A 27,972-nucleotide genomic window follows, 5' to 3' on the forward strand; every position below is an offset into this window, starting at 1 on the left:
ACATGTGGAAATGTAGTCTAGAATTCCTTTCATATTGGGAAATGTAATCTAGAATTCCTTTCACTTTTGGAAATGTAATCTAGAATTCTAACATTGAATAGACATAATATTTACGATATTCCCTCTAGCGTTCGGAATGTCATAATGTCTGCAACTGCTTGTGCAGCAATCCCTCTCCATGCACCTTCATCAAGTGTCCACGCCATGCCAATCGGTTTGCGCGTGCCAACCTATCTGTCATATTCTGTCAATTATGACGGTAATATTAAAAATTTGGTAAACTTATGCGAGGGAAAAAATGTATCTCTATTTACAGGGTTATAGGAGGAAAAAAGTATTCAAGAAAATTCTTTGCAAGAAGTTTTTCTCTATAGCGATGAAAAATGCTTGGATCGGCTACCTTGTGTGACAGCTTAAAAGTTCCCTGATAAAAATGCTGCATTACAGCTCAAAAGATCCCGACTTTCCTCATGAGTGACTGGTGGGTGACTGATAAGATCTAACATCATGAGAGAGGTCCAGAGGAGCAAATGCGCCTCAAGCTGTCACCCTACCAGCAGCCCAGGTCTGTCAGTTGGTGTTCCTCCTCCGACATCGCCAGCAACAACTACAGACAGGTGAGTGGGTGGCCCCGAGACGGCTTGGGCAAATGAGGCCTTAGTCGAAGCCATACCATTAACGATACATTATATATATATATATATATATATATATATATATATATATATATATATATATATATATATACATTTATAACATTTCTTTTTACTTAATCGCCGTCTCCCGCGTCGGCGAGGTAGCACAAGGAAACAGACAAGGAATGGCCCAACCCACCCACATACACTTCTATATACATAGACGCCCATACACGCACATATACATATACATACATTTCAACGTATACATACATATACATATATACACATGTACATATCCGTACTTAATGCCTTCATCCATTCCCGTCGCCACCCTGCCACACATGAAATAGCATCCCCCCCCCTTTCTAGCGAGGTAGCGCTGGGAAAAGACAACAAAGGCCATATTCGTCCACACTCACTCTCTAGCTGTCACGTGTAACCGAAACCACAGCTCCCTTTCCACATTCAGGCCCCACAGATCCTTACATGGTTATCCCAGACGTTTCACATGCCCTGGTTCAATCCATTGATAGCACGTGGATCCCGGTATACCACATCATTTCAACTCTATTCCTTGCACGCCTTTCTCCCTCATTTACGTTCAGGCCCCGATCGCTCAACATCTTTTTTACTCCATCCTTCCACCTCCAATTTAGTCTCCCACTTCTCCTTATTCCCTCCACCTCTGACACATACATCCTCTTTGTCAATCTTTCCTCACTAATTCCCTCCATGTGTTCAAACCATTTCAACACAACCTCTTCTGCCCTTTCAACCACACTCTTTTTATTACTACACATCTCTCTTACCCTTTCATTACTTACTCGATCAAACCACCTCACACCACATACTGTCCTCAAACATTTCATTTCTATCACATCCACTCTCCTCCGCGCAACTCTATCTATAGCCCATACCTCGCAACCATTTAACATTATTGGAACGGCTATTCCTTCAAACATACCAATTTTTGTTCTCCGAGATAACGTTCTTGCCTTCCACACATTCTTCAACGCCCCCAGAACCTTCGCCCCCTCCCCCACTCTGTGACTCCCTTCTGTTTCTATGGTTCCATCCGCAGATAAGTCTACTCTCAGACATGTAAAACACTTCAATTCCTCCAGTTTTTCTCCATTCAAACTTACCTCCCAATTCAATTGTCCCTAAACCCTACTGAACCTATTAACCTTGCTCTTATTCACATCTACTCTCAGCTTTCTTCTTTCACACACTTTACCAAACTCAGTCACCAACTTCTGGAGTTTCTCACCCGAATCAGCCACCAGCGCTGTATCATCAGCGAACAGCTGACTCACTTTCCAAGCCCTCTCATCCACAACAGACTGCATACTTGCCCCTCTCTCCAAAACTCTTGCATTCACCTCTCTAACCACCTCATCCATAAACAAATTAAACAACCATGGAGACATCACGCACCCCTGCCGCAAAACGATTCACTGGAAACCAATCACTTTCCTCTCTTCCTACTCGTACACATGCCTTAAATCCTCGATAAAAACTTTTCACTGCTTCTAGCAACATACCTCCCACACTATATACCCTTAAAACCTTCCACAAAGCATCTCTATCAACCCTATTATATGCCTTCTCCAGATCCATAAATGCTACAAACTAATCCATCTGTTTTTCTAAGTATTTCTCACATACATTCTTCAAAGTAAACACATGATCCACACATCCTCTACCACTTCTGAAACCACACTGCTCTTCCCAAAGCTAATGCTCTTTACATGCCTTTACCCTCAATCAATACCCTCTCGTATGATTTCCCAGGAAAACTCAACAAACGTATGCCTCTGTAATTTGAACACTCACCTTTATCCTTTTTGCCTTTGTACAATCGCACTATGCATGCATTCCGCCCATCCCCAGGCACTTCACCATGAACCATACATACAATGAATATCCTTACCAACCAATCAACGACACATCCACCCCTTTTTCAATAAATTCCCCTGCAATACCATCCAAACCTGCCGCCTTGCCGGCTTTCATCTTCCGCAAAGCTTTCACTACCTCTTCTCTGTTTACCAAACCAGTCTTCCTGACCCCTCTCATTTCGCATACCACCCCGACCAAAACACCCTAGATCTGCCACTTTATCATCAAACACATTCAACAAACCTTCAAAATACTCACTCCATCTCCTTCTTGCGTCATCACTTATTTCCTCCCCATTTGCTCCCTTCATCGATGTTCTCAATTGTTCTCTTGTCTTACGCATTTTATTTATCTCCTTCCAAAACATCTTTTTGTTCTCCCTAAAATTCAATGACACTGTAACCCCAATTCTCATTTGCTCTCTTTTCCACCTCTTGCACCTTTCTCTTGACCTTCTGCCGCTTTCTTTTATACATATTCCGGTCATTTGCACTACTTCCTTGCAAAAATCGTTCAAACGCCTCTCTTCTCTTTCAGTAACAATCTTACTTCTTCATCCCATCACTCACTACTCTCTCTAATTTGCCCATCTGGAAATCTCAAGGAAAATGAAGATATTTACATCACAAAATCAGATAAGACTAGCTAGATCCGTGATTTTGAATACAGTTGACTATATATGTAAACTTCAGAATCTTTTAAATGATACAGGAACATATGAAAGATTATCATCCAATCCCCTTCATAAAATTAAGACCTTCAACTCTAGACTGAAACAATTGTTAGATATGCACCAGGACATTCTGAAGTCAGTAAGGATGATGGATCCCTCCTCTCTTCCTTATATATCCATGGTCTCCCAAAAACTCACAAAGACTGATGTTCCCTTTGACCAATTATCTCATCCGTTAATTCCCCTTGTAATGAAATGATCTAAATGGTTAGCAAAACACCTTAGCAATGGTCAAGGAAAAATCTCTTCATCGCATGTTATCAGTCGCTTTGATTTTGTAAACAACGTTAGCAACATTAATTTGCCGAATCATAAACTCATTAGCTTTGATGTGAATTCCCTTTTTACTGAAGTCTCCATTGATGAAACCATCACCTATCTAAGGAGGAATTTGCCTGATCTGCCTTGACTTGCCACTCTCCATAAATACTTTGACTTGGTAGAGCTTTGTGTTTCCAATAATGTTTTCCATGATGATGAAGGTAATTTTTATAGACAGAAATTTGGTCTCGCCATGGGAAACCTACTTAGTCCTATTCTCAAAAACTTTTCTCTGGGCCTCCAAGCTTAAGGACAGGGGTTCACAACCCTATGACCCTATGAGCAAGGACAGGGGTTCACAACCCTTTAACGGCACACCGTAAGGACAGGGGTTCACAACTCCATAATGATACACTATAAGGACAGGGGTTCACAACCCTGTAACAGCGCACTGAGGACTGAGGTTCACAACTCCATAATGGCACACTGTAAGGACAGGTTCACAACCCTGTAACAGCGGATTGAGGACAGGGCTTCACAACCCTATCACAGCACACTGGGTAAGGATAGGGGTTCCCAACCCTGTCTCGACCCACTGTAAATAAATCACTTCCTATTTAGCAAAACGTGTGAATCTTATGACCAAAATAAGGCAGTAAACCTAGTCGAGATACCTCTGATGACATATGTATGCCCCAGGAGCAGATGATATGTTTGGTACAGATGGTATGTCTTCGGTAGAGCAGATGCGTTTGCCACGGATGGTTCAAATGGCTGTTCTGGTACAGGTTATGGTCCTGGCACAACCCGGATCTGTCGTCTGCCATGGACATACAATGTCATCAAGGGATCGAGGGCGAAAGACATGTCCGACGCACGCATCTGGTACATTTTTGGTGCTTAAGACACCAATGTAAAGCCCGTTACTTGTGTATACAGGTCATCATGATGTGCTGGGTGCAAGTGATTGGTCAGGAGCCTCTGGTTGGCAGGTCAGGTCAACTGATGGATGTAAAACATGACGGTCGCAGGGTGTCTTGCGTCGCCTTAAAACATTATGGACATTTGCATCGCCCGTCTGGCATGTGTGGTATAGTGAAGCATATAGTTCCACACACACACACTCATCCCCTAGTGGCATTTGGTACGACCGATGGGTCTTCTCAGACTACTGTCACTGGTACAAACACATCGCTGGTAGAAGCCATTCAATCTGGTACCGTCAATGGCTCAGGTACAGTTGGCAAGCTGGTGCCATCTCTGCTTTGACTGAGGTTCATGGGACAGTTTACGTGCGCGGTAGAAGCCATGCTTCAAGCGCATTTAGCGTCGGCGATGCAATGGGGTTCAACCCACTGTTGGGTTTGGCCCAACAGTGGGCCACGTAAGACTGATAAGGCCCGTCTGAAGTGCTTATAGTACAACGGGTTTGCCCACGTGTGTCACCGATGTGTCTTGTACAACTGATATCTTCGCCTCAGTTGTCATAGCGGGTGGTGTACATAACCCTAGGTACAGCTGTAACGTTCTGTGCGGCTGATGAACCTAGTACATGTGGTACAGTCATAAGGTGCGCCTGATGTATCTAACACAGTTCATGCCTTCTGTGTCACAGGGTCGGTAAGCTGACACTGTCAGTGGACCTGGTACAATCGGTACGTCAGTTTCAACGTGGATGGTACAGTCAGTACATCTAGTTCGACGTTTACGTCTGATGCCACCAATGCATCTGGTGTAACTGCCATACTTGGTACAAACCGGTGCATCTACTACAGTCATTATATAATCTGCTACAGTCATTATATAATAAGCTTCCGCGTATATGTACCTCAGTCATAATAAGCCATCGTGTATACGCACCTCAGTTATAATAAACCCCCGTGTATACGCACCTCAGTCATAATAAGCCTTCGTGTATACGCACCTAAGTCATAATAAGCCTTCGTGTATACGCACCTAAGTCATAATAAGCCTCTGTGTATATGAAATCAGCAAGATTATGGCTCGATATGTAGCTGGTAGGAGGGAGGTCTTTTAAATCAAGCATGCAAGTGTGATCCAATGTCAGACACCGATGGATAATGTCTTATTTCAGACGGTCGAAGGAGAGAAAATGAACGTTGTATGTAATATAGAATATGAAATAAGTTTGTTTCAACCTAGACTTGGGAGCAATAAGGTGATCCAATACGTTTCCTAGGCTTCCTTCCAGTCGTGGTCTTTTGTTTTCATATCATGGTGTGGGGGTATGCGAGTCGTCTATGACTGCTGGCACAAGCGTTTGGTTTTTAGAAATATATGCGCCTTTTAACTGCTATCTAATCTGTCCCATTTTAGCAGATTTGGTCCGTCAGGTAAAGCGAAATGAACGTGGCATCACTGGCTCGTCTGGCGCAGCAGATGAGTGAGACAGAGCCATTGAATCTTATAGAGTAATGTTTGGTACAGACCTTGTCAACTCTCACTGACGTCATCCTGTCAACAGATGCGGTGGTGGAGTGTGGTAGCGGCGGCTGTGGTGGTGGCGCAAGTGGTAGAGGGCGCCCGGATTCTCATGATGGCAGTCAGTGGCAACAACAGCCACAAGATCTTCTTCTTGAGCATCGCTGAGGCCCTGGCGGAAAGGAACCACACGGTCAGTGTACTAATACCTGGTCTTAGGCAGAGTGCTGGATCCCATTCTCCTCTACTCTGTATAGCTTTAGACCCAATCACTCGCCCCACGACTACACTACACACAAACCTCACACGACACATCTTAGATGACTTGACCGATAACAGGACCCGTCCAGCAGAGTATTACCGGCAATAGTTATCAACAAAGTCGACACTGTCTCCTGACCATAGTCACTCACAATTGCTTCACCCATAAGCTCTACAGTGGGGTTCCCCAAGAAGCAGTTCTTTCTCCTTCCCTCTATATAATCCAGTAACTGCTGATGGCTATGGTGTGAAACTTCTCAAACGTACACTACCTTATAATCACATCTACCTTGCAACAAGACACGTGCAACACTAAATCACACAATTATGAAAATGGTTCACCCACGACAGAACGTCCACATACCCAAAAAATTCTTCAGTCATCGTTTTGACTTTAGATAGGCAAGAATCTAATCTGCACTTTCCCGTCGCCTTGAACGGACAATCCCTCCCACTCCCCAAAATTTAAATTATTCTGGGCATTGCAGAGGACACGCTTTACATTCACTCTCCATACCATGTATGTCAACTGAGAAGCAACAAACTAAATGCCCTCGGAACACTTACGGGTGCCAATTATGGACGAGAATTTTATCTGGTACAAACACTTCATCCGCTCTGCCCTATACGTCTCTTCTGCCTGGTCATTTACCCTGTCAGAAGCAAATACATGAAGGCTGCAGAACACACACAATAGAGCACGGAAATTAATCATTAGCTGTCTAGCAACCACAAACACGCAACACCTATGCAACAAAACAAAGGTCCTCCCAACATCAGACCACCTGAATATGCTCTGCACTAGGTTCTTCGCAGCAGCACTCCATTACCAACACCAACCCCATAATAGAAATAAAAAGCTCACGCCTGATCCATACCTCAACAACTTCTACTCACAGGTCCTCCCATCCCCCTAGCAAACATAAAGCTGATATAAGATTTACACTCCTAATGACCCAACATGCACTAAACGACTCGCCTTCCCAGCAAAGTCTTGACCCCCCCCCAAAAAAAAGGATATCCATCTGAAGCAACGATCCTCAGACATACACGAGTTACACTTTCTCGTCTGCACTACGGACATCAACCATCTCTACGGCATTACAAATGACAATACCCGTCATGTTCAAGGTGCAGCTTCCATACTGAAGACACACAACACTTACTCTTCGAGTTCTCCTGCACCCGCCGTACAGACTTACACACAATCATTATCACACTCCCTGACCTAAGGTACTGCCCGGTGATATGGCTGGCTTCCTGAATGTTGCTCCAGGGCTACATAAAAAGGGGCTTCTACATCAGGAAGTTAAAGGTAAATAAACGTGCTGTAATTGTCTCTTTCTCCGATATTATTCACATTCTCGACAAACTGGAAATCGTATCATTACAGGTGACATACCTGACGGGGATCAAAACGACGGAACACAGGACGAACATCCACGAGGTGTTTTTGCCGGATGTGAACCTTTTCACGAACTTTTCCAAACTCAACATATTTGAAACAGATATGATGGAAATCTATAGTGACTACGTAGCTCGTCTGCCAAAGACCTGCGTTGAGGCTTTAGCCTCGAAGGAAGTGCAAAAACTTCAAGAGGAAAAGTTTGATTTGGTCATGTTGAGCGTCGTTGGAATGGTCTGTTTCTATCCTCTTATCTACAAATTAGAGGTAAGCAACTTACTCCAGTACAGCTATATGTTCGAAATCGTTATATGAAACCTATTTAATCATCCAACTCGCATTCATGAAGCAAAAACTTACTGTATAAAGTCTTGCCTTTTGGGGACGAGGTGGAAGAGATTATACTGTTCACACCATGAAGGTAGGGTGTTAGGCAGAAATTCTTCTGAAGTATCTTGCCCATGCCTGAAATCGTAAGGCCTTCCTAGTTTCCATCGTGTTTAGAAACACAGATTGTGATAATTGCCCAACGCCGCAATGCTGATCTACTTCCCCTATTCTGTAGGCATTACTTTGGATTTCGCTCCCGAGAGCTGGCTGCTCGTGTGCCCCCATCACTAGCTAGACCATGCAATACTCGGCAAGCTGCTGCGTCACATGATTACTGTGTGGTCGTCGGCAACTCAAGCGTGCTGTTTCTTTTCCTACACCTCAAGGCTTTGGAACTCTCTACCCGCTCATGTCCTTCCTAATAACTAAGACCTGGCATATTTCAAGAGAGGTTTTTCTCAATTCCTTCAAAATTCGTAAATACTTTCCCTTGACGCTTTTTCATTAACCTCTCTATATTTCAATTAAGGCCCGGCCTTGATGTGGACTTCTGTCTGTGGTTGGAGCCTCCAACCAGTGGTTTCACCTCCACTGCTTATATAAACTTGATAGAAGTTCTGCGCATCCCATGACACCCAGCTGCCGATTAATCGAAGGGATGTGCTACAACAAAGTGTCCTTCTGCAGAAATACACTATACGTCACGAGTCTATTATGATAAAGCTGCTCTTCGAGCTCTCCTGTTACGGCCACATTGCACGAAGCAAACTCTTAACCATATATATATATATATATATATATATATATATATATATATATATACAATAAGGAGGGCGTCAAACAGCACTATCATACTGGGTCCTTTGCAAGCCGTTTGCGATTGCTGAAGGAGATCGGAAATTCGTAGATTAGTGTCGGAGAAGAAAGTTATACAGATGTTTCAAAGAGAAAGAAAGAAAACAAAACAAAAAAAAAACCTGTGAACTTTACATGCAACTCAGGAGGCGAGAACATTGTCACTCGTGGATTGAAATCTAAATATGTATCCAATCTACTCTTAAACGTATCTATCCACAGCCGATGGAAAACAGAAGAATTCCAAGAGCAACAGACCACTGGGTCCCTCCGAGACGGTTCGTGATAGTGGAAGACGTCAGGGACTCGGAGACCACGATGTTCGCAGAGCCAAGTTGATACGGAACGCTACCGGCAGCTGAGTTCACTCAAGATGCCACTGAGAGTGGAGAACAGGCCACTGACCCCTGTACTACACACGAAGCTCTACACCCGTTTGATTCCGTAGATCAAGGGTCAAGTGTCATCAAGTGCTACTCGATCATTTTTACACATCACCTGCGAAATGGACCTGATTTCTCCCACAGGAACTCCTTACAAAGCACTACGTCTAATAAGGGTTTGGAAGTCATGGGTCAAAGGTTAAGTTCCCATGGTGATATCCATTGGGAAAAGGGGGAAGGTGTTGCAAACCTTATGAATAGGTTAGGCTTAAATGGTTTGCGGACATTTACCAAACAACAATGCCTTGTACCACACATTATGAAACGAAAAGAAAAAAGAAAAATGATGAGTAATCTGCTGAACATCTCAGGTGGAGTTAGGTGGAATTCATCATTCCTTTATTTCCTGAAGACTACGACATTTCATTTCAGTACTTTGGGAAATGAATGAGAATCACTTAATATATTGACACGTCAGAGAAAGAAGAAGAAGCCTTCCAGATCACGTACAGCCGAGTGCTGGATCACGTCGCTGAAAGGCTGTCTTGAAGCCAAGTATGTCAGCGGACGGACCGTAACACAGTCATCAGTTTTCATTTTGTAGATCAGTTCATCACAGATTGCTCTTCTCTCTCTCTCTCTCTCTCTCTCTCTCTCTCTCTCTCTCTCTCTCTCTCTCTCTCTCTCTCTCCCCTCCCCCTTAGAGAGCAACTCACAATATTTGTGTGTGTGTATGCGTGTGTGTGGATACTTTTACAGCCTTTGTTATACAGTTAAGATCATGTACATTCTCTTTCCGTAAGGAGGAGTATAGACTTTCTCCAGGTAGGCAGATAGATAGATAGATATACGTTGAAGCACTCATGCGATCCGTTGCAAAATGATTTTCAGGTGCCTTTTATTCACATGACCCCGAACGACTTCCATAGCAGTTATAGTGAGCAGTCGTGCAACCCATTCTTCTCGTCCATAACGCCCAATTTCCTGCTGGATCTGGGGTACCCGCTCACCTTCTATGGTAGGATGATCAACGCGTTGGTAACAGTGGCGGAGAGTAACACGTTGTCACAGTATATGTATTCCAGGTAAGTCTGCTTCGTCTGCCTGGCCTTTCTCGTCGCTTGAGATATATGTCGAGAGCATCTCTGTCTCTGAGTCTTGCTTCCAACTTCCTTTTTCTCGTGGGCACTGTCACTTTTTTTTTTCTTTATGATAATAGAAAGCATTCTTTTCAGGCCTCCTCCTTCATAGGATGAAGAGGCGTGTGTGTGTGTGTGTGTAATCACCTATTTGTCATTATCTACTGGCACTGTACAGGGAAGGGGTTTCACAGTCGTGGGGCGCGCCCCCATCTCTTGAACTTCCTGTATGTTCTCCACATCTTCAGTCTCATCACTTACTGAATTCCCTATGCGTCCGTATCCGTCGAATACATTTTTCTTTTTTTCAACCCCTTCCCCTAACTTCCTCTCCCATCTTAGGACACTTTTCATGTTCTTTGATTTGATTTCTCAGTCCCTTTATCTCCTCCTTCAACTACTGTGTTGCCTTGTTGATCTCTCTGGCACTGTCCTGCCCGTTGATTCGTTCCCTGCTCATGTTTCTTTACATCTAGCCACAGCTGGGTGGTACATGGTGGCACCATCCCCTGTGTGAACCCATTTTTGACTGGGTAATGAGCAGTGTGTAACTCTCTTTGTATGGTATGAGGATATGGTTCTACAGTCGTGGTGGCGCTGATTCCTTGAACTTTTTCCATTCATACATGATCACAATTTCTCGCTTTAGCGAGAAAGCGCCAGGAACATACGAAGAGAGGTCGCATTCGCTCACATCTATTCTCGAACTCCCATATGCAATGCACTGAAAGTACAGTCCCCTACCCACAACTAGGTCCCACGGACCTTTCCATAGTTTCTCCCAACCTCTTCACATGCCCTGGTTCACAGTCCATTGACAGTACATCGACCCCTTTGCACCACATCTTTCTAATTCACTCTATCCCGTGCACGCCTTTCACCCTACTGCATGTTCAGGCCCCGATTACTCAAAATTAGTTTCACTTAATCCTTCCATCTACAGTTTGGTCTCCCCCTCTCCTCATCCCCTCCACTCGTGATACTTATATCCTCTTTGTCAACCTCTCCTCACTCATCCTCCCCTTGTGACCAAATCATTTCAGCACACCCTCATCAACTCTCTCAACCACACTCTTACTGTCACCACACCACTCTCTTACTTTTTCATTACTTGATCTAACTACCTCACACTACATACTGTACTCAAACATTGGATTTCCAACACATTCACCTTTCTCCACATATCCTCATCTATAGCCTATGCCTCGCACCAATATAACATTGTTAGGACTGCTATACCTTGAATTATACCTATTTCACCTATTTTTGCCCTCCCAAATAACAACCCCTTTCCACACATTCTTCAGTGCTCCCAGAACCTTCTCCTCCTTACCTTCCGTATAACATGACACTACCGCCATGTCCACTCCCAGGTATCCAGCATTCTTCTCTTCCTCCAAGTCTTCTCCACTTAAACTTATACTTCAACTAACCTGCTCCTCTACCCAGCTAAATCCAATAACCTTGCTTTTATTCGCATTTACACTCAACTTCCTCCTCTCACACACTTTTAGTCTTAGCCACCAACTTCTGCAGTTTCTCACTTGAATTACCCACCAGTACTGCGTCATCAGCAAACAAGTGACTCACTTTCCAGGCCCTCTCGTCCCCAACACACCACTTACTCGCCCTTCCCTCCAGGACTCCTGCATTCATCTCCCGCAATACCCCATCTGTAAACAAATTAAACAGCCATGATGACATTGCACACCTTGCCAGAGAATAGCCTTCACTAGGAACTACTCACTTTCCTCTTTTCTATTCGTAAACACGCTTTACACCCTAAATAAATACTTGTCACTGCTTCCAGCAGTTTTTCTCTCACGCCATATATTCTTTAAAACTTTCCACAAGGCCTCGCTGTCAACCATAACATATGCTTTCTCCAGATCCATAAATGACACATACAAATCCTTCCGTTTCTCTATGTACTTTTCACACGCATTCAATACATTAAGCACCTGATTCACACACCCCTCCACCACTTCTGAAACCCCGTTGTTCCTCCCTAGTCTAATGGTATATAGTATAAACATACCTTCCTCTCTCTATCACTACTCTCTCATACCAAAATCTCCGGCAACACGCACTAATCCCTAACTCTGAGCTTGTTTAAATCTTCTAACAAACCAAATCATTTCCAAATGTTTTGTTTACCGATGTATGTTACTCTCCCTGCAGTTCTGATGATCAATCTTGTCCCTCTGCTTTATTGTTCCTAAGTCTCTGCTCCTCCGCTCATCAGTCCCAGAATTTAAATTGCTCCTGTTTCCTGCCCCTCCATTTCCAGCAGTCTTTCGCCTCTTTGTTCGGAGCATCTCTCACTGCTCTGGTTCAAGAGTATCCCGATATTAAAGTACTTCCTTACACCTTTTCTATCAATTGCCTTATTTCAAGTCATGAATACTAAGATGTTGTTCTTTCGAAGAACTATTAACAGGTGACTTCATCATATTGGTTTAATACTTAAACTTTGTGATCAGGTCATCCCTTGCTCCTCTTTCTTCCATTGGGAGGTGGGGTAGGGGGCGATAAATATAAGGCCTGTATCCTTTCCCTGTCAATCTTCTGTCTTATTTCTGGTACCGCTCATTTTTGTCCTCCTCTAGACCCTCTCTCATCATTTCTTTGTGCTTCTTTAAGTGCTATGATCAAACTTGAGAAACATCCCCTAGTTTTGGCCTAATGTAGGATGCAGCTCGAATGCAAGCAGACAGTTTGTCTCCTTTACAATTCTCCTGGTGTTGGGACTCTGATGACGAGCCAGGGACGGTGTTCAACTCCCAAGTTCTCGGACAGATTCCTGCAGCTTATCTCCTGCTGCATAATATTCATACCGAGGCCCTCATTCTCTGTGTCCCATCCTCAATATTCTGCATTTACTCGGATTGAGTCAGAACAACTTTGGATCTTGCATAGGGTCCCACATAGGTTGTTGCAATCCTCCTCGCTTTTCACATTTCTTATAACACTGGTTTCGTCAGTAAACATATTCAGGTTAAAAGGTCAGTCCTTCCGGCAAGTCATTAACATAGACCAAGAAGATCAATGGTCCCAGAAAAGAACCCTGGGGTACGCTACTGTTAACCTCAACTTCTTTTCTTTTTTTTTTGAGAAGGATTCCTGGACATGGGATGTGATGTTCTACCCATCAACGTATTCCTTCCAGAAGAAAGATCCAGCTTCTGTTCCATCCTTGTGTATATGGTACGGATTCCAGGGCTCTCTGGCAGTCCTGATGCACCTTGTCCACCCAGTCTTCTCGTTGGTCTACATCGAAGTTTACTCGCGCAATCTGGGAGGTTTGTTGCACACGATCCCCTTTGCACAAAGGCCGTGGTCTCCTATCTACGTATAGGTTCTCCCTTGTAAGCAGCATCCATCTACCTTCTGGTAATCTTTTACAGTGCTCCAGACCTGCAGACTAGTTTGTAGCTCAACACCTCCTCCTGCTTTCTTCATTACTCTTTTGTTTTTCTTTAAGCGATAAGTATTACATCTGTAGTCTTCCGTCCCCTTAGTATTTCATCTTTCTCCAGCGAGATCTTGAATAACATTTTGAATGGCTTGTCACGTGTATCTACATTTTGATTTTCAAGACACGTGTGGAGATGTTTCATCGGGACCATGAACCTTACATTGGAGACACCTTACTATACCGTTCGTCTCTTCTAGATATTTCATCAATGTTTTTCAAAACCACTTCCTCATTCCACCTCGCTTGGGGCTACGGTATCTACCACTGTGAAAACACTTTTTGAACTCCGGCAACTCGTTCAATTCCTCTCGTATCTTTATATAATATTCATCATGTGTCGATGATATTTCAGAACGCAACCTGTGTATACATCAGATTTGGTTCTAACTACAAATGAGGATCTCGTTGATAATGAAGTGTGAGAGGAGTCTGGTACAAATGGTCATCGAGAAATTACAGTTAGAGGTCGTTTTCCACACCTCATGTAATGCTGGTCAACAGGACAGTCCCGTAAAAATATCCAAATTATAACATACAAATCTTCAAGATCTTCGCATTTGCCTGTCAAAGAGCAATGCGAAGATCTTGAAAGTAGGGTCAGTGTAAACGACACGAACGTAGTCCTAAAAAAAGCCCCATCAAAACCTTCAAAGCATTAAAGGGAACATATGTGCCAATGCGTAGTATAGGGTCTATTTCTAAAACGAACTAAGGTGGTGGAACGATGACATTGATAAGTGCCTGTTGTCTAGGAAAGTAGCTCATTTGAATATCAATGACACCAATAACCAACATGATGAAGTTGTGTAGATTTGCATAAACTAAGAGTTATTTATACCATAAAGTAAACGTCAATATGAGGTGTATATTGTTAAAAAAAAAAAGAGCAAAAGAAACCCAAGGGAGTTGCACAATCATGTTAGAAGCAAGACAATCATTACCCAGTCAATGAGTCTATTTGTTACGGAAGACGGTGACTTAAAAGTCAGTGAAGCCATGGCAAAAATCTCATATGACTTTCTTGCATCTGTATCTATGATTGAAGACTTTACCCACGTTCCAAATTCATGTTTCACTGACCTAAAAGCTGAAGACGGACTAACACTAATAAACGAAAGAAAATAGATTTAACAGTAGGCCCTGAGTACATCTATCAATGGACAATGAAAGAGGCGAAAAATGAGATAGTTAAATCCCCCCTCCCCCCTGACTTCCCTTTTCAGTACGTCACTTGCCACGCGAAAAGTTCCAGATGAATGGAAGTTTGCCAACGTAACACCGATGTTCACACAAAGTGAATAAGTCACTGCCAGGATACTGTCCAGTAGCTGAACGTCTGTAGTTGGAAAACTTATGGAAACCCTCATTCGAGATTGAATTATAAACCATGTAGGGGACCACTACTTAATAAAAGATTCTCAGCATTTTTTTTTTTTTTTCGACGAAATCGCTCAAGATTGACAAATCTACTCGACTATTTTTGATATGGTTAACATGTATAATGAAAGTACAGCGGTTGATGTCTTCTATCTACATATTCATAAAACATTCGATTCGCTTCCATATCAACGGTTAGGAGCAGAAACGAATTCACATGGCATTGATGAGGTTGTACCTCTGTGGATTGGAAACTGGTTGACTGGCCGTAAACAGTGTTGTGATTAAGTCAAGCCTCAGAATGGCTAGACGTAACAAGTGGAGTGCCACAGGGAACGGTCTTGGGACCGGTTCTCTTTCTCAGATAGATTGATGATACTGACAGTAGGATGCATTACATGATACAAAATTCGCCGACGATACAAATCTGGGAAATAAATCTGCAAATGAACTTGAACGTCTGTAGCTATGAACTGAATTCTGACATTGATAAATGCTAAGGTTTTACATGTCGGTAGCAGAAACGAAAAGGCGAGCCACACTATGACTTCTGCTGACCTGCAAAAAGGTAAATGATGAATAAGAATTGGACGTCATAATCTCTGGTGACCTAAATCCCGGCAAGCAGAGAAGAAAAGCAGTGAAAAGAGCGAAGGAAATTCTAGAATTCGTAGGTAGGACCTTCGAATTTAAGTCCAGAGGAATCATCCCCACCCTTGCAATTCATTTGTTCGTCCCCACCTTGAATACTGTGTTCAGTTCTGGTCACCCTACCTGAATAAAGACACGAAATGGAGAAAGCGCAGCGGGGAAGCTACGAAGATTACAGGGCTGAGAAACAAATCTTACCAGGTCAAATCAAGAGATTTGAATCTATTCAGCTCACAAAAGAGAAGGTAAAGAGGTAATCTAATAAGAGTATTCGAAATGATAAGTGGTTTTGATAATCTTGATTTATCAAGTTACTCAAGACGTAACTCGTCTGATGAGACTCGCAGTAATGGATACGAGCTCGTGGGCAAACGTCATTGCCTCGAATGAGTTCGAAGTACTTTTTCCTTCAACGGGATTATCAACACATGGAACGACTTGCCAGTTAAGAATCACTGAAGGCAGAACTACAGTTAGGTGAAAGATCAGACTTGATTAATATTTTGCTTCAAGTCCACGACGTGTATCATTTTCGCCCCCTGTAAGTCACACTGACAATTTGCAGGTTATTCTCTGAATTATCTGTATACCTTCGAACTTTACCAGAGTAGTCTGTGAGTTTCTAATATATTTCACTGTCACAAAAAGCCTCCAAAGGACCCCAAGGTACCCAGTGGTCTGTTGCTGTTTGAACTCCTTTTATATTTCTTACGATAACACTTCTCCTCTGGATCCATTAAGGATATTGGGTATTCTTTTGCCGACAAAATTTACCCCTGAAGACTTTGTGGAAAAGTTTTCGCATTGTCTTCTGCCTTGTTCATAACGCACTTTTTGAACAGTCTTCGTTTTTCCTTACCTAACCTGGTATATACGTTTCTTGGTCTCTTATCCTTTTCAAATGCCGACGAGCTGCGTACAGCTTGCAAGTTTCCTCTCTCCCGCCCCTCTCCTGCGCAGGAACCACTCTTCCTCTCCTATACTAGGTTGGAAGGATCCCCGGGGGCTGAAACTTGAGACTACTCCTGCAAAAGTTGCGAAGGTATATATCTTTGCCACGGTAAATCACCAAGGTCCCTCGCTCTGTTTTCTTATATACTGAAATACACCCACTTTATCCTTTTTCTGTATTCGAGGCTAAAGGTACCCATGCTCCTACTCCCTCTTTGTATACTTCACAGTACCTTCAACCATAATACCCTGATTTCAGGCTTCTGAAATCCATTTCTCAGTTTATGGAACCATAGAAATTGTCGAGGTTTATATAATAATTTGGACGAATGTAACTTCTCTTTAAGTAGGGTTTTATATCTTTTTACTTTCTCATCTACCACACATATCCAGCTCTAGCATTACATGATCACCTTTCCCAATGAATGAACCATATATGATGTCAAACTACATGTTATATATGTGTGGAGACGCGATAATGATAGTGTATGTTTCCGATTCTAGGGTACTTAGTGACACGCTGGTATAGGACATTTTCCTGCATGTGATCACAGAACATGCATCCATAGCTATCTATATGAGAACACAAGTTCCTCCACTCGATCTCATTGCAGTCAAAATCTTCCAGTGTTAGTACTCTCCTATCTGTATTAGTACATATTTTGCCATAGTTATTTGAAGAGCTTTATACGTTCAAAAAAATGTTTAGAATGCGACAAGAGGTTCGCATTGTTACTGAATGGTTCGAGTGTCTATTGATGCTGGTGGTGTAGGAGTAGTGAAGCTAAGGCGCCTGTGGCATGAGTATGTGACATGAACAACGTTCCGGCACCATAGTTTCTGTCCACTTGTCACCAGGACCGAGGAGGAGTGTCGCAAGCGTCACCTGTGGACAGAGGACATCCCGAGCCTTGCCGAGATAAGCGTCAATGGCAGTCTCTTCATCACTAACATGTAAGGTTGGTTATTAGGTCTCTGTGAAACATACATGACTGTCATATACCCGAATCCCAGAGTCGTAAGCAGTTTCTTTATCACTATCATAGGTCTTAGTGAATATATATATGAAAGCAGTTACGAAAATGACGAAAAAATGATACACATTTTAGGATCCAGAGGTCAAAATTGTAAATAAAGGTTTTTGTAATTCGCTTGTGAGGGGTAGACTGAATCAACTCAAGAGTTTCCTGGTGTTTGTTTTTGACCAACCAACAAAGTAAGGAGCTTTGACCCTAGTGTTGTCTGCCTGCCCTCAGCAACGAGCCTATGAACGATCGAATCATTCCTTTCGTGCCGACGATGGTCAACGTCGGCGGCATCCACTGTCATCCTGCCCAGCCTCTCCCTCAGGTACGTTGCTGAGTAGTATTCGTTCATCCACGTGTCTGACATGTTTGCAGTCATACACACGCACTTAACAGTCTTGAACAACAGTCCTGCCACACGCCTAAAGTCTCGCGTCCTGGTACCTGCCTGCTCGAGTATGTGCCGATCCCTCCGTGTCTAGCTGTAGAGACCGAGGACTGGGTGGTGCAGCTTCGTCCAGGCCTGCTGCAGGAGGTTGTATCCACGACTGTGTGTGTGTGTGTGTGTGTGTGTGTGTGTGTCAGTGTTACACCTGATGTCAAACCGAGTCCGGATTTTGTTCCCTCAGGATCTGGAGGAGTGGGTCGCAGGAGCAGGGGACGACGGCTTCATATTCTTCAGCCTCGGCTCCAACGTGAAGGAATCGTTTATGCCAGAGGAGTGAGTGTAGTGCTTGTGAGGACTAGGGTATGCCAGTAGTCACATCCACTGACTACGTAGTCTTGCTCAGGCCACGTTCTTGTTCAAGTAGGTCGTAGGTGCCATGATATACAGACAGCTTAGGATGGACTTAGTAAGACTTCATATTTCCTGTTAGGGCTCAATGCCCGCACCTCATTTAGTTAGTACCCTTGACACTCTATGACCTACCCTGGTCTGTGTCACCTTTTGGCCTACACTGTCCTATGTCACTAAGTAGTCTACCATGGACCTATGTCACCTTATGACCTCCCTTGACCTGTGTCACCTCATAATATACTCTGACCTGTGTCACGATATGTCATAACTTGCCGCCTCATGATCAACCTTTACCCGTGTCACTCCATGACCTAACATGACCTGTGTCACCTCATGACCCACCTTGACCTGTGTTATCTTTCGATTCTCCTCGGTCAGTGGCATATTTTAGTTTCCTCGCGTCTTTAACCTACCCTGACCATGGCTTCTTTTTTTCTTATAAGTGTCAGATATGTGTCACCTCAATGTCATAATTTCACACATCACTTCACTGTGACATACGTATACCTCTTGCCACCTCTTTATTGAAATGCCTTAGGCCTGATGCACACCATATCTCCGCTCCCGGACTGCTCACGATTCGCTCTCGACCCGGATATATACCATTTACGTGTATTTCAATGAGGGCATGCTCGCTATCGCTCACGGTTCCCTCTCGCTCCGATCACGCGCAAGCAACGGTCATCCAAACGATATTTTGGGGTGGAGCGGGAGAGGAGCGGCCCGTGACCGGAGCGAGAGCGACAGTGTGCATTACCCAACGGTCTCACGCTTCAGTCTTGGCCCGTTGGTCATCAGAGAGGTGGGAGGCTGTCTCTCCATCCTTCCCTCAGAGCCCCAACCACGTGGGATTATGAAAGAATTTGCTCTCATCATCATCATCATCTATCAGATGAGGGTAGAGGGTGTGAAACTTCCCCCTCAAGTCTTCCTCTCCTCCACAATTGGATGGAGGCAGCCCAGTTCTCCCATTTCCTATCTTGTTTGTTTCTCCTTCCTCTTCGTCCTGGGCTATGACAATCGTGGCCGACTCAGACGAAGAAAAATCCATCTTCTCCCACTGCCAGATGCACTGACACTACACAGCCTGCGACAGGTGTGGACTGGGATGACCTTTGCTTGAGAGTGAGCGGAGCTGGAGTGTGCATTGCTCATGACTGTGAGCGGAGCCAGAGCGTCCCGCGAGCTTAGCCATAGTGTGCATCAGGCCTTATCCTGTTGTGTCACTTTCCCATGACAAGACTAAATCTGTCTACGTCGCCTCCCTCATGAAATGCCTTAATCTGTCTGTTTCACCTCCCTATGATAGGGTCTTGATATGCTACCATCTTATACCCCCGCACGGAGCTGTGTTACTCCATGTCATACCTTGAAGTGTCATGCTCTTATATACCTCTTTTAATTCCTATCGTCGCAAAAATTCACCCTGACCTTCATTATGTCTGCATACACCTTCCTGACCCTGTGTCACATCAAGGTCATCCATGACCTGTCATCTATCCACGTCTAAGCTTGACCTCTGTCGACCCTTCACATCCTACCTTGACCTCTGTCGACCCTTCACCTCCTACCTTGACCTCTGTCGACCCTTCACATCCTACTTTGACCCGTGTCACCACGTGACCCCCACATGTCAACAGGCACCGGAACGCGCTGCTGCGGGTGTTCGCGTCTCTGGAGCAGCGCGTCCTGTGGAAATGGGACCAGGACACCATGAAGGACCTGCCTCCCAACGTTCGCCTGGCGAAGTGGCTCCCCCAACAGGACATCCTCGGTCAGTTAAGTCACAATAACTTCAATTTTTCTTCTGTATAGAAAATGTTATTATCATCGTCGTCCTCTCTCCGTCACAATGATGGACAAATGATATTTTCCCTTTCACTGGCCGATGATCTGGGATTTACTGAACACTAGATTTTCAGAGGAACTTCCGGATACTGCAATGGACATGTGTAAACCTTTCAAGTGTCTTTTGGTCAGTATCTAGTTCCTTCCCTGAACTAACCCAACATGTGGTTGAAATATGGTCTTATTCCAGTCCATAAATGAATAATAATGTATGGCTGTCTTCCACATGCTTCTCTCATGTTCCTAATGCTGATGCAGCTCGCTCTATCGGATAATGACTGCAGTGTTGATTTCTCAAGCTTCCAATCTGTCTCTGGTTTTAATCTCTTCCTTTGTTCGCTAATATGGCGCTGATCGTGAATACACTGTACTCTGATAAACTTCCTATTTGATAAAGCCAACACTTCTCATGTTGTTTTGTCTCGAGCTGCGTACATATATATCTCTCTCTATATCTTAACAGTTTCCATTGTACACTTCTGCTCCGATGGCTTTATTGGCCTCTTTGTACGGAACGGAGAGAGGTAGTTCTACACTCGTGGGGGCGCCATCATTTTCTTCATCTTTCTGTACATATGAAAAAAAGCCTTTCAAACCTTTGTCAAATAATGGCGTTTACAGTTTCCTTGATTCATGGCTTTGTCTATTACTGTCATACACCTTTTCTGACCAATCGTGTTCAGGAGACTTGCCCGTAATTCAGTGTGGTTTCCCCGCCATCTTTCGAGACATGCCCTCTGCCGTGTCACAGGAGCTACTCCTTTCGTCGAGCGACTTGCTGAAGAAAACTTCCTGCGGTCTACCGATGTGACAACGCTTAAAACTTAGCCTTCAGCTCCCTCGTTACCTTCGATACTTCTTCCATCTTTGTGTCTTTAGCCTGATGAGCTGCTCTCTCTGGAACTGATGATTTCAGATGAACTTCATGGAAAGGTTTTAGATCGTCTTTGGCCGTGTCCACGATGCTCTTTTTTGAAGCATCTGCTCTTCTTCCTCCTTACCTCCTTGCATATTTCATGTGCTGGCTGGCCACAGTGTCGGTACGTCCCATCCATCGTGCAAACATGGGCTCTTTCACTATTTGGCATCCTATGTTGAACCATGCCGCTCCCCTCTTCGATCCTCCTCCTCTGTTAGCATCCAGTGGTACCTGAGTTCTGATTCCTTCACGCGTAGATTTCTCAGGATCTTCTATGGAACTGGTGTACACTTCTCTTATAGAACTCCCTCTCCCGTTTCCATGCAGATGTCACGATTGCATTTCCTTTCTGCAGTCCTATGCCTCGTCAGATCCCCGACTTAAGTCCTCCTCAAAAACATGCACTACGCGATCACTTTTATTCCAGTCAATGACTAATGTTTGATGAGTTTTAATTCCACACAGACGAGGACCAGCAGAGATGGTTTGTCATCTCTGGGTCTCGCCTCGTATACTTCATGAATTGGTGGTACAAGAAGTCCTCCCGTACAAATTCCTCCAGGATTCTCTGTCTGCATGAAATTCAAAATTTTCCCAGTAGGTTTCCCGGTGACTAATTTCCTCCGGTATCAGTGCTACGCCATCTCAAAGGCGGGAGCATCACTCAGTTTTCATACCAACTTCGTTTTTGCTTCACTGTTCTCAAAGCACATCTTCTCTGGACCACTGCAGCTCCTTGGAGCTAACAAAATTACTATACACTTCCTTCCACAGTAATTTTACCCCATCATAAGCAGTTTGAGAGTGCCATCCATTGTCATTTCCTGGAATATAATAGTAGCCCTTATCAAGGGGGCTAATCTACTCCCTCCCTTCTCTCATCTCTCCTTGCAGTTGCGTACCCATACGGAGAGACGGTGTACAACTTCCAACTCTTTTCTCCACCACTCCAACATCACTGGGTTGTTTCACATAGTCTTTGAACGTCAACTCCCGTCCATTTGCCATCAGTCAGTCTATATTCTGTTATGCCTAACCCCCCAGCTCAAGGTACGTGTCACTGCTCACTCCCAGTCTCCCTGAACTGAGAGTAGGGGGGTTGTTCCTCCCTCGAGCCTCATCCAGTTTCTCTAAGTTTTATTTGCCTTTTCCAATGATTCTTTTTTTTTTTTTCTGCCTTTCGTTTGTCACTCCTGACAAGCACTCCCTCGAGCTCCCACCGTTTTTTTGGTAAATCTATTCGCCTCCTTCAAGCATCTCATGGCTTACACATCTCCACATCAGATGTGATTATTCTTGGTCTTATCTTAGTGAGTTTCCCCTCTATCTCCCAGTTCTCTTCAATTCTTTCATTTATTAACATTCATTTTTTTGAAGTCCAATGCAATGCTCATGTACCCTTTTTTTATTTTTTACATGCTCCCCACCTCTGGCTGCCACTTCCTCCTAGTTCAGAAGACGGAATTCTTTCTAGCTCGAACACCAATGACTTTCATCTGATCATCATCATAATCATCATCTGAACAAATTTCGTTGCCTCCAAAGAGACCCCATCCTCCTCTTGTCTACCGCAGTCGCTCTATGACCCTCGTCATTATATCTAATCTCTTTCTTCATCGAGGTGGTATGTTCTTAGGCACTTTTTTTGTTTTCTACCACTGCAGTAATATGGAAACTTGTCAGCCTTCAAATTCGCCATTTCTTCACTGTTTCTGTTCATTTGGCTTAGAAGGTGCCTCTGCTTCCTGCCCTCTATATTCAACATGCTCTGCTCTGGGTGTTAATGGACGTATGCTTTTTCCCAGTTCTGTCTCAGGGACACCCACAGAAGACTTTCCTTACCTGTTCTCTGATACAGTCCACAGACGCATCTTCTTTCTCTGGTTACAACTCCTCTTCGAGTTCCTTCGCTTGATCTTCTTTTGTTATCACGCCCCTTGATCGTATCTTTCAGTTCCCAAACCTCCTCTTCCGTCTGGCAACACTCTTTATCTCTCATCTGATTCCCGTGTCCTTATTCTTCCTTCATAACCGTCCAAACAGGTGACCCACGACTGCGCCTCTTCGTCACTCACGGCGGCCGCATGAGCATTCAGGAGGCGATGTACCACGGCGTGCCGCTCCTGGGTCTGCCAGTCTTTATGGACCAGCGCTATAACTTGCGAGAAGTGGAACGGATTGGTTTGGGCCGCCGCCTGTTGTGGGAAGACCTCACCTTTGACACCCTGCGACAGAATATCTTTGACGTCATGAATAACAGAAGGTAAGTTAGGCCTCTCTCGTCATGGAAATGTTTCATGGTCAAAGGACAGGTAGCTGCAATTACATCTTTTTTTTACGTGTATATCTCTAACATTGTGAAGGCTATGTAGACATGTCCCTTGAGCACGATAATACTACTCTCGAGTGAGACGGAACGACCCTAACCGTACAGAACGATTCAACATCGCCTGTAAAAACGACCTCTACATTCCTCCTGAAGTCAGCTGCCAAATCCTTACTTACGAAGGAAATGAAACACAAACGACTTGCATTTGCAAATAAATACAAGGACTAGAGTGAACAACAGTGGAATAAGGTGATGTTTTTCAATGAAAGTTCCTTCAAGTATGTGCAGTCGAGGCAGGGGAGGGTGGGGAGGCCGGAGGGTGCCAGCCGGTATGACTAATTTCACAGTGAAGACTTTGAAACACCCAAATACGATGATCTGAGGTGGCTTTAATGAAGCAAACGGTAGGGAAGGTTGTACTTCAATGAATGGAGAGCAGTACATTAAGGTGCAACAGGACCATCTGCTTCCTTTTCATGCGGTTCACACGTGTGATCACTTTATGCATAATAGCACCCCCTGTCATAAGGCTAGAAAGGTGTTGCATTGCTTACCAGAGAAAAAGATTCTGCTGCCGGAGGGGCACGGGAATGCCTCCAGACCTTAATCCAATCAAAGACTGCTGGAACCAGATGAAAGTTCAGCTTGCTTCCTGTAACACGTCATCAGTGCCTAGCCTCATTCAAGAGATCAAATCCCACAACCATAACACGGGCCTAGATTGAGGTACCTTGCTAAATCCATGTCCAGACATCTGCAGATGGTAATCAAGGTCAAAGGAGAGACGACAAAATGCTAAAATGTTAGTGTAACATCGCCTTTTGAAAAAAATATATATCGGGGCAGACAATTCCTATTTTTTTTTTCTATTATGCCGGCACCATACTTTCAGGTATCAAAGCATTCAAAGTAAAATATTTGGATGTATGAGGCACATCGTCACAAACAAACTCACTCAAAAAAATGACGTTTGAATGAACACGGTGACAAACGATGCCTTAAATACAGCGAGGGAGATACACTATGCCATTCGCTCAGTTGAAGCAGACTCGAACAAAGACGAAAAGCACATTTGACAGACTACATCTTGTCAACAGAAGTCAGATACATGTCTACGACAACCTTGATCAACACCTCTTAAGAGCATATACTTTACACAGGCCATACATCATGGCTCTACCCCCATACAGAGGTTATTGTAGGTCAATGTTTCAAACACAGCACATACCATGCATGACTCCCACACGGTGTGTACATAACATGGCTACTCCATACTTCGTGTATAAGGCGCGTCTATCTCGATGCTCCATGTGACTACTATGTAAACAGCATCTATACACTTAATCTATACTCACGCTTAGTGGCTGTCACTCACACGATATGCTACGAGGCTGCCACAAACACAGTATATATCATGTGGCTGCCACTAATACAGCATATACCATGTGGCTGCCACAAACACAGTATATACCATGTGGCTGCCACTAATACAGCATATACCATGTGGCTGCCACAAATACAGCATATACCATGAGGCTGCCATGAATACAGTATATACCATGTGGCTGGCACAACCACACTACGTACCAATGCTGCTAACACAAGCACAGCATATACCATGTGTCAGCCACGGGCACAGCACATACCATGGGTCTACTACAAGCACAAAATATTCTCTGTTGATATTTACAACTCGGGACTTACACCACCTCCAGAGCTGTTCTATTTCCTTGCCTCGTCTCTCTCGCCTCTTCTCACACATTACTCAAAAGCCTTGTCTGGAAAAATGCACTTGTCCTTGCCCGGAGCTTGCGTCATGGATGAGAGAGAGAGAGAGAGAGAGAGAGAGAGAGAGAGAGAGAGAGAGAGAGAGAGAGAGAGAGAGAGAGAGAGAGAGAGAGAGATGCACACATCATGTGGGTCATCGGATTACAGTGGAAGTCTGATGGCTTAACCACATACACCGTGTTGTGACAACCCCCCCCCTCACCATACGGTACACGACAGCCCACACTGCAGTTAAGCCCACATGCCTGCCCCAGTGTCTGACCATGTGGGCGTGGCCCCCATCCTCCTCCTACAGCGTGAAGGAGAAGGTATTGCAGCGGAGGGAGTTGATGCGAGACCAGCCCATGCCGATAAAGCAACGGTTGAGCTACTGGGTGGAGTACGTCATAAGGCACAGGGGCGCCCCACACCTCCGCTGCCCCGCCGTAATCATGCCCTGGTGAGTGTCATCACCATGACCTGGTAAGGGGTCAAGGTTCTCTTTGATATTGCCCTTGTAGGTATCATCCCACGCCAGTCAGCTTCAACATGACCTACACAGTCAGGGTCAACAAGCCCTGGCCTGTGTGAACGAAGCGCTGGTCCAAGTCTACAAGCCCAGGTTGGTGTTAACAAGTCTAGTCACGGCTGGGTGGGTGTCAGGAGGTCGTGGTGTCACTAGGCCTTGCCAAATGGATGGCAACAATCTCTGGGGGACCTTACCTATCCCTGTGTCCACGTTGCCAGAGCCGTCTTGGTTGTGACACCTTCATCCCTGCAACCCATCAGCTCACAGTAGGTGTCTACTCATAACTACAACCCCTGACGGTAGATGTCTACTCATAACTACAACCCCTGACGGTAGATGTCTACTCATAACTACAACCCCTGACGGTAGGTGTCTACTCATAACTACAACCCCTGACGGTAGATGTCTACTCATAACTACAACCCCTGACGGTAGGTGTCTACTCATAACTACAACCCCTGACGGTAGGTGTCTACTCATAACTACAACCCCTGATGGTAGATGTCTACTCATAACTACAACCCCTGACGGTAGGTGTCTACTCATAACTACAACTCCTGACGGTAGGTGTCTACTCATAACTACAACCCCTGACGGTAGGTGTCTACTCATAACTACACTTCCTGACGGTAGGTGTCTACTCATAACTACAACTCCTGACGGTAGATGTCTACTCATAACTACAACCCCTGACGGTTTGTCTACTCATAACTACAACTCCTGACGGTAGGTGTCTACTCATAACTACAACTCCTGACGGTAGGTGTCTACTCATAACTACAACTCCTGACGGTTTGTCTACTCATAACTACAACCTCTGTCGTACATGGTGTATTTTTCATCCTGGTTATGTCCAATATTTGTGTCCCATGTTCCCTCACTGCTGCATCAACCCGAACATATGGCCATTATAATGCACTATGAACGACCCATGAAATTCTAATGATACAAATACGTGTCTAACTTAATGACTGACTTAATTTCATCTCAAACTGCGTCGAAAAAATCAAGCTCATATCGACTTAAAATCTGGAATATATCAAACATATTCATACTTGCTTTTCCATACTTGAAAATTGGTAGACTAAGAATTAGAAAGTATACCACATACCTCACTCATGTGGGAAACTGATATCTACTGTAAACCCCGTGTGTGTGTGTGTGTGTGTGTGTGTGTGTGCAGGTACCAGCTGTACAACGTGGACGTGTGGCTTGTGGTGGTAGCGGTGTTGGTGCTGGTGGTGGCGATGGTCTCCCTCCTCACCTTCAAGCTGCTCCTCGCCCTCTGGTCTTTCCTCTCCTCCTTCAGGAAGCGTAAACAAGAATGATCCCCCCCCCCACCACGACGTAGGCCCGAAATTCAGCTTCTAAGGGCTAAATCACATCACTCTCTGTTGTCATCAAACTTTATATATTTGATTTATTTTTAAAACCCATCGTTTTTGTTGTTCCCACTTCATCTTTAAGATCTATTCATGGAGTAGAATCTTCCGTAAGTTCTGCTCTTATTCATCCGGGTAATTCTACATGATTTTAAACCTTTCTCAATTCATCAACTCAGATGAATGAAGAGAGGGATTTCATAATCTTGGAGTTCGCCAACAGAAAATCTTAAACTGCATTTTGTCAGTGTATTTGTAAGCAACGGAAGCTTATCAACAGTGAAGTTTACATATACAGTATATGTTCCAATTCTTATCCTTCCATCTTCTTCGACTAAACATATATCGAACGTGTTTTAAAACGGGTTTGATACCTAGTATGAAAATAATGGTCAAAAACAGCTTAACAAACGCGGGAGGGGTTAAACTAGGATGATACAAGCCACTGGGTAATGAGGCCCTAAGGATGAACATCTTAATTAATGAGACTAGCGTGGATTCTAATGACCTCATTTACAATTTCCTGTCGTTTCCTACGACCATAATACTCATCTTTTCTGTTTTCCTC

The 27,972-nt window shown here is 44.2% G+C and overlaps 2 protein-coding genes across 5 annotated transcripts in view; one reads left to right on the forward strand and one right to left on the reverse strand.

Moving 5' to 3' along the window:
- LOC139745875 (uncharacterized) overlaps positions 1-6,124 on the reverse strand; it is a 45,594-nt gene extending 39,470 nt beyond the window's left edge. For all 3 annotated transcript variants that reach the window (XM_071656516.1, XM_071656515.1, XM_071656521.1), the window contains exon 1: positions 5,985-6,124. In XM_071656516.1, the coding sequence (XP_071512617.1) occupies positions 5,985-6,008 (24 nt within the window). In that variant the 5' untranslated portion in view covers positions 6,009-6,124. The remainder of the gene's footprint in view (positions 1-5,984) is intronic.
- LOC139745876 (UDP-glycosyltransferase UGT5-like) lies at positions 469-27,704 on the forward strand. Of its 2 annotated transcripts, XM_071656522.1 has the most exons (11): positions 469-617; positions 6,020-6,169; positions 7,631-7,909; positions 10,102-10,295; positions 17,665-17,760; positions 18,063-18,156; positions 18,461-18,552; positions 20,271-20,404; positions 23,441-23,660; positions 25,810-25,953; positions 27,206-27,704. In XM_071656522.1, exons 1-11 carry the CDS (start codon positions 531-533, stop codon positions 27,348-27,350), a joined length of 1,635 nt encoding a protein of 544 aa, XP_071512623.1. In that variant the 5' UTR covers positions 469-530; the 3' UTR covers positions 27,351-27,704. The 2 variants fall into 2 exon arrangements, with proteins under 2 accessions (XP_071512623.1, XP_071512624.1); XM_071656523.1 differs by lacking the exon at positions 7,631-7,909.
- The last annotated feature ends 268 nt before the right edge of the window (positions 27,705-27,972 follow it).

Source organism: Panulirus ornatus, chromosome 63 (assembly GCF_036320965.1).
Source record: "Panulirus ornatus isolate Po-2019 chromosome 63, ASM3632096v1, whole genome shotgun sequence".
NCBI lineage: Eukaryota > Metazoa > Arthropoda > Malacostraca > Decapoda > Palinuridae > Panulirus > Panulirus ornatus.

Coding starts and splice junctions, on each gene's coding strand:
- LOC139745876 (XM_071656522.1), top strand. CDS start 531: ATGCGCCTCAAGCTGTCACCCTACCAGCAGCCCAGGTCTGTCAGTTGG. Junction 618..6,019: donor CCAGCAACAACTACAGACAG/GTGAGTGGGTGG, acceptor TCCTGTCAACAG/ATGCGGTGGTGGAGTGTGGT. Junction 18,157..18,460: donor CTGCCCAGCCTCTCCCTCAG/GTACGTTGCTGA, acceptor TTGTTCCCTCAG/GATCTGGAGGAGTGGGTCGC.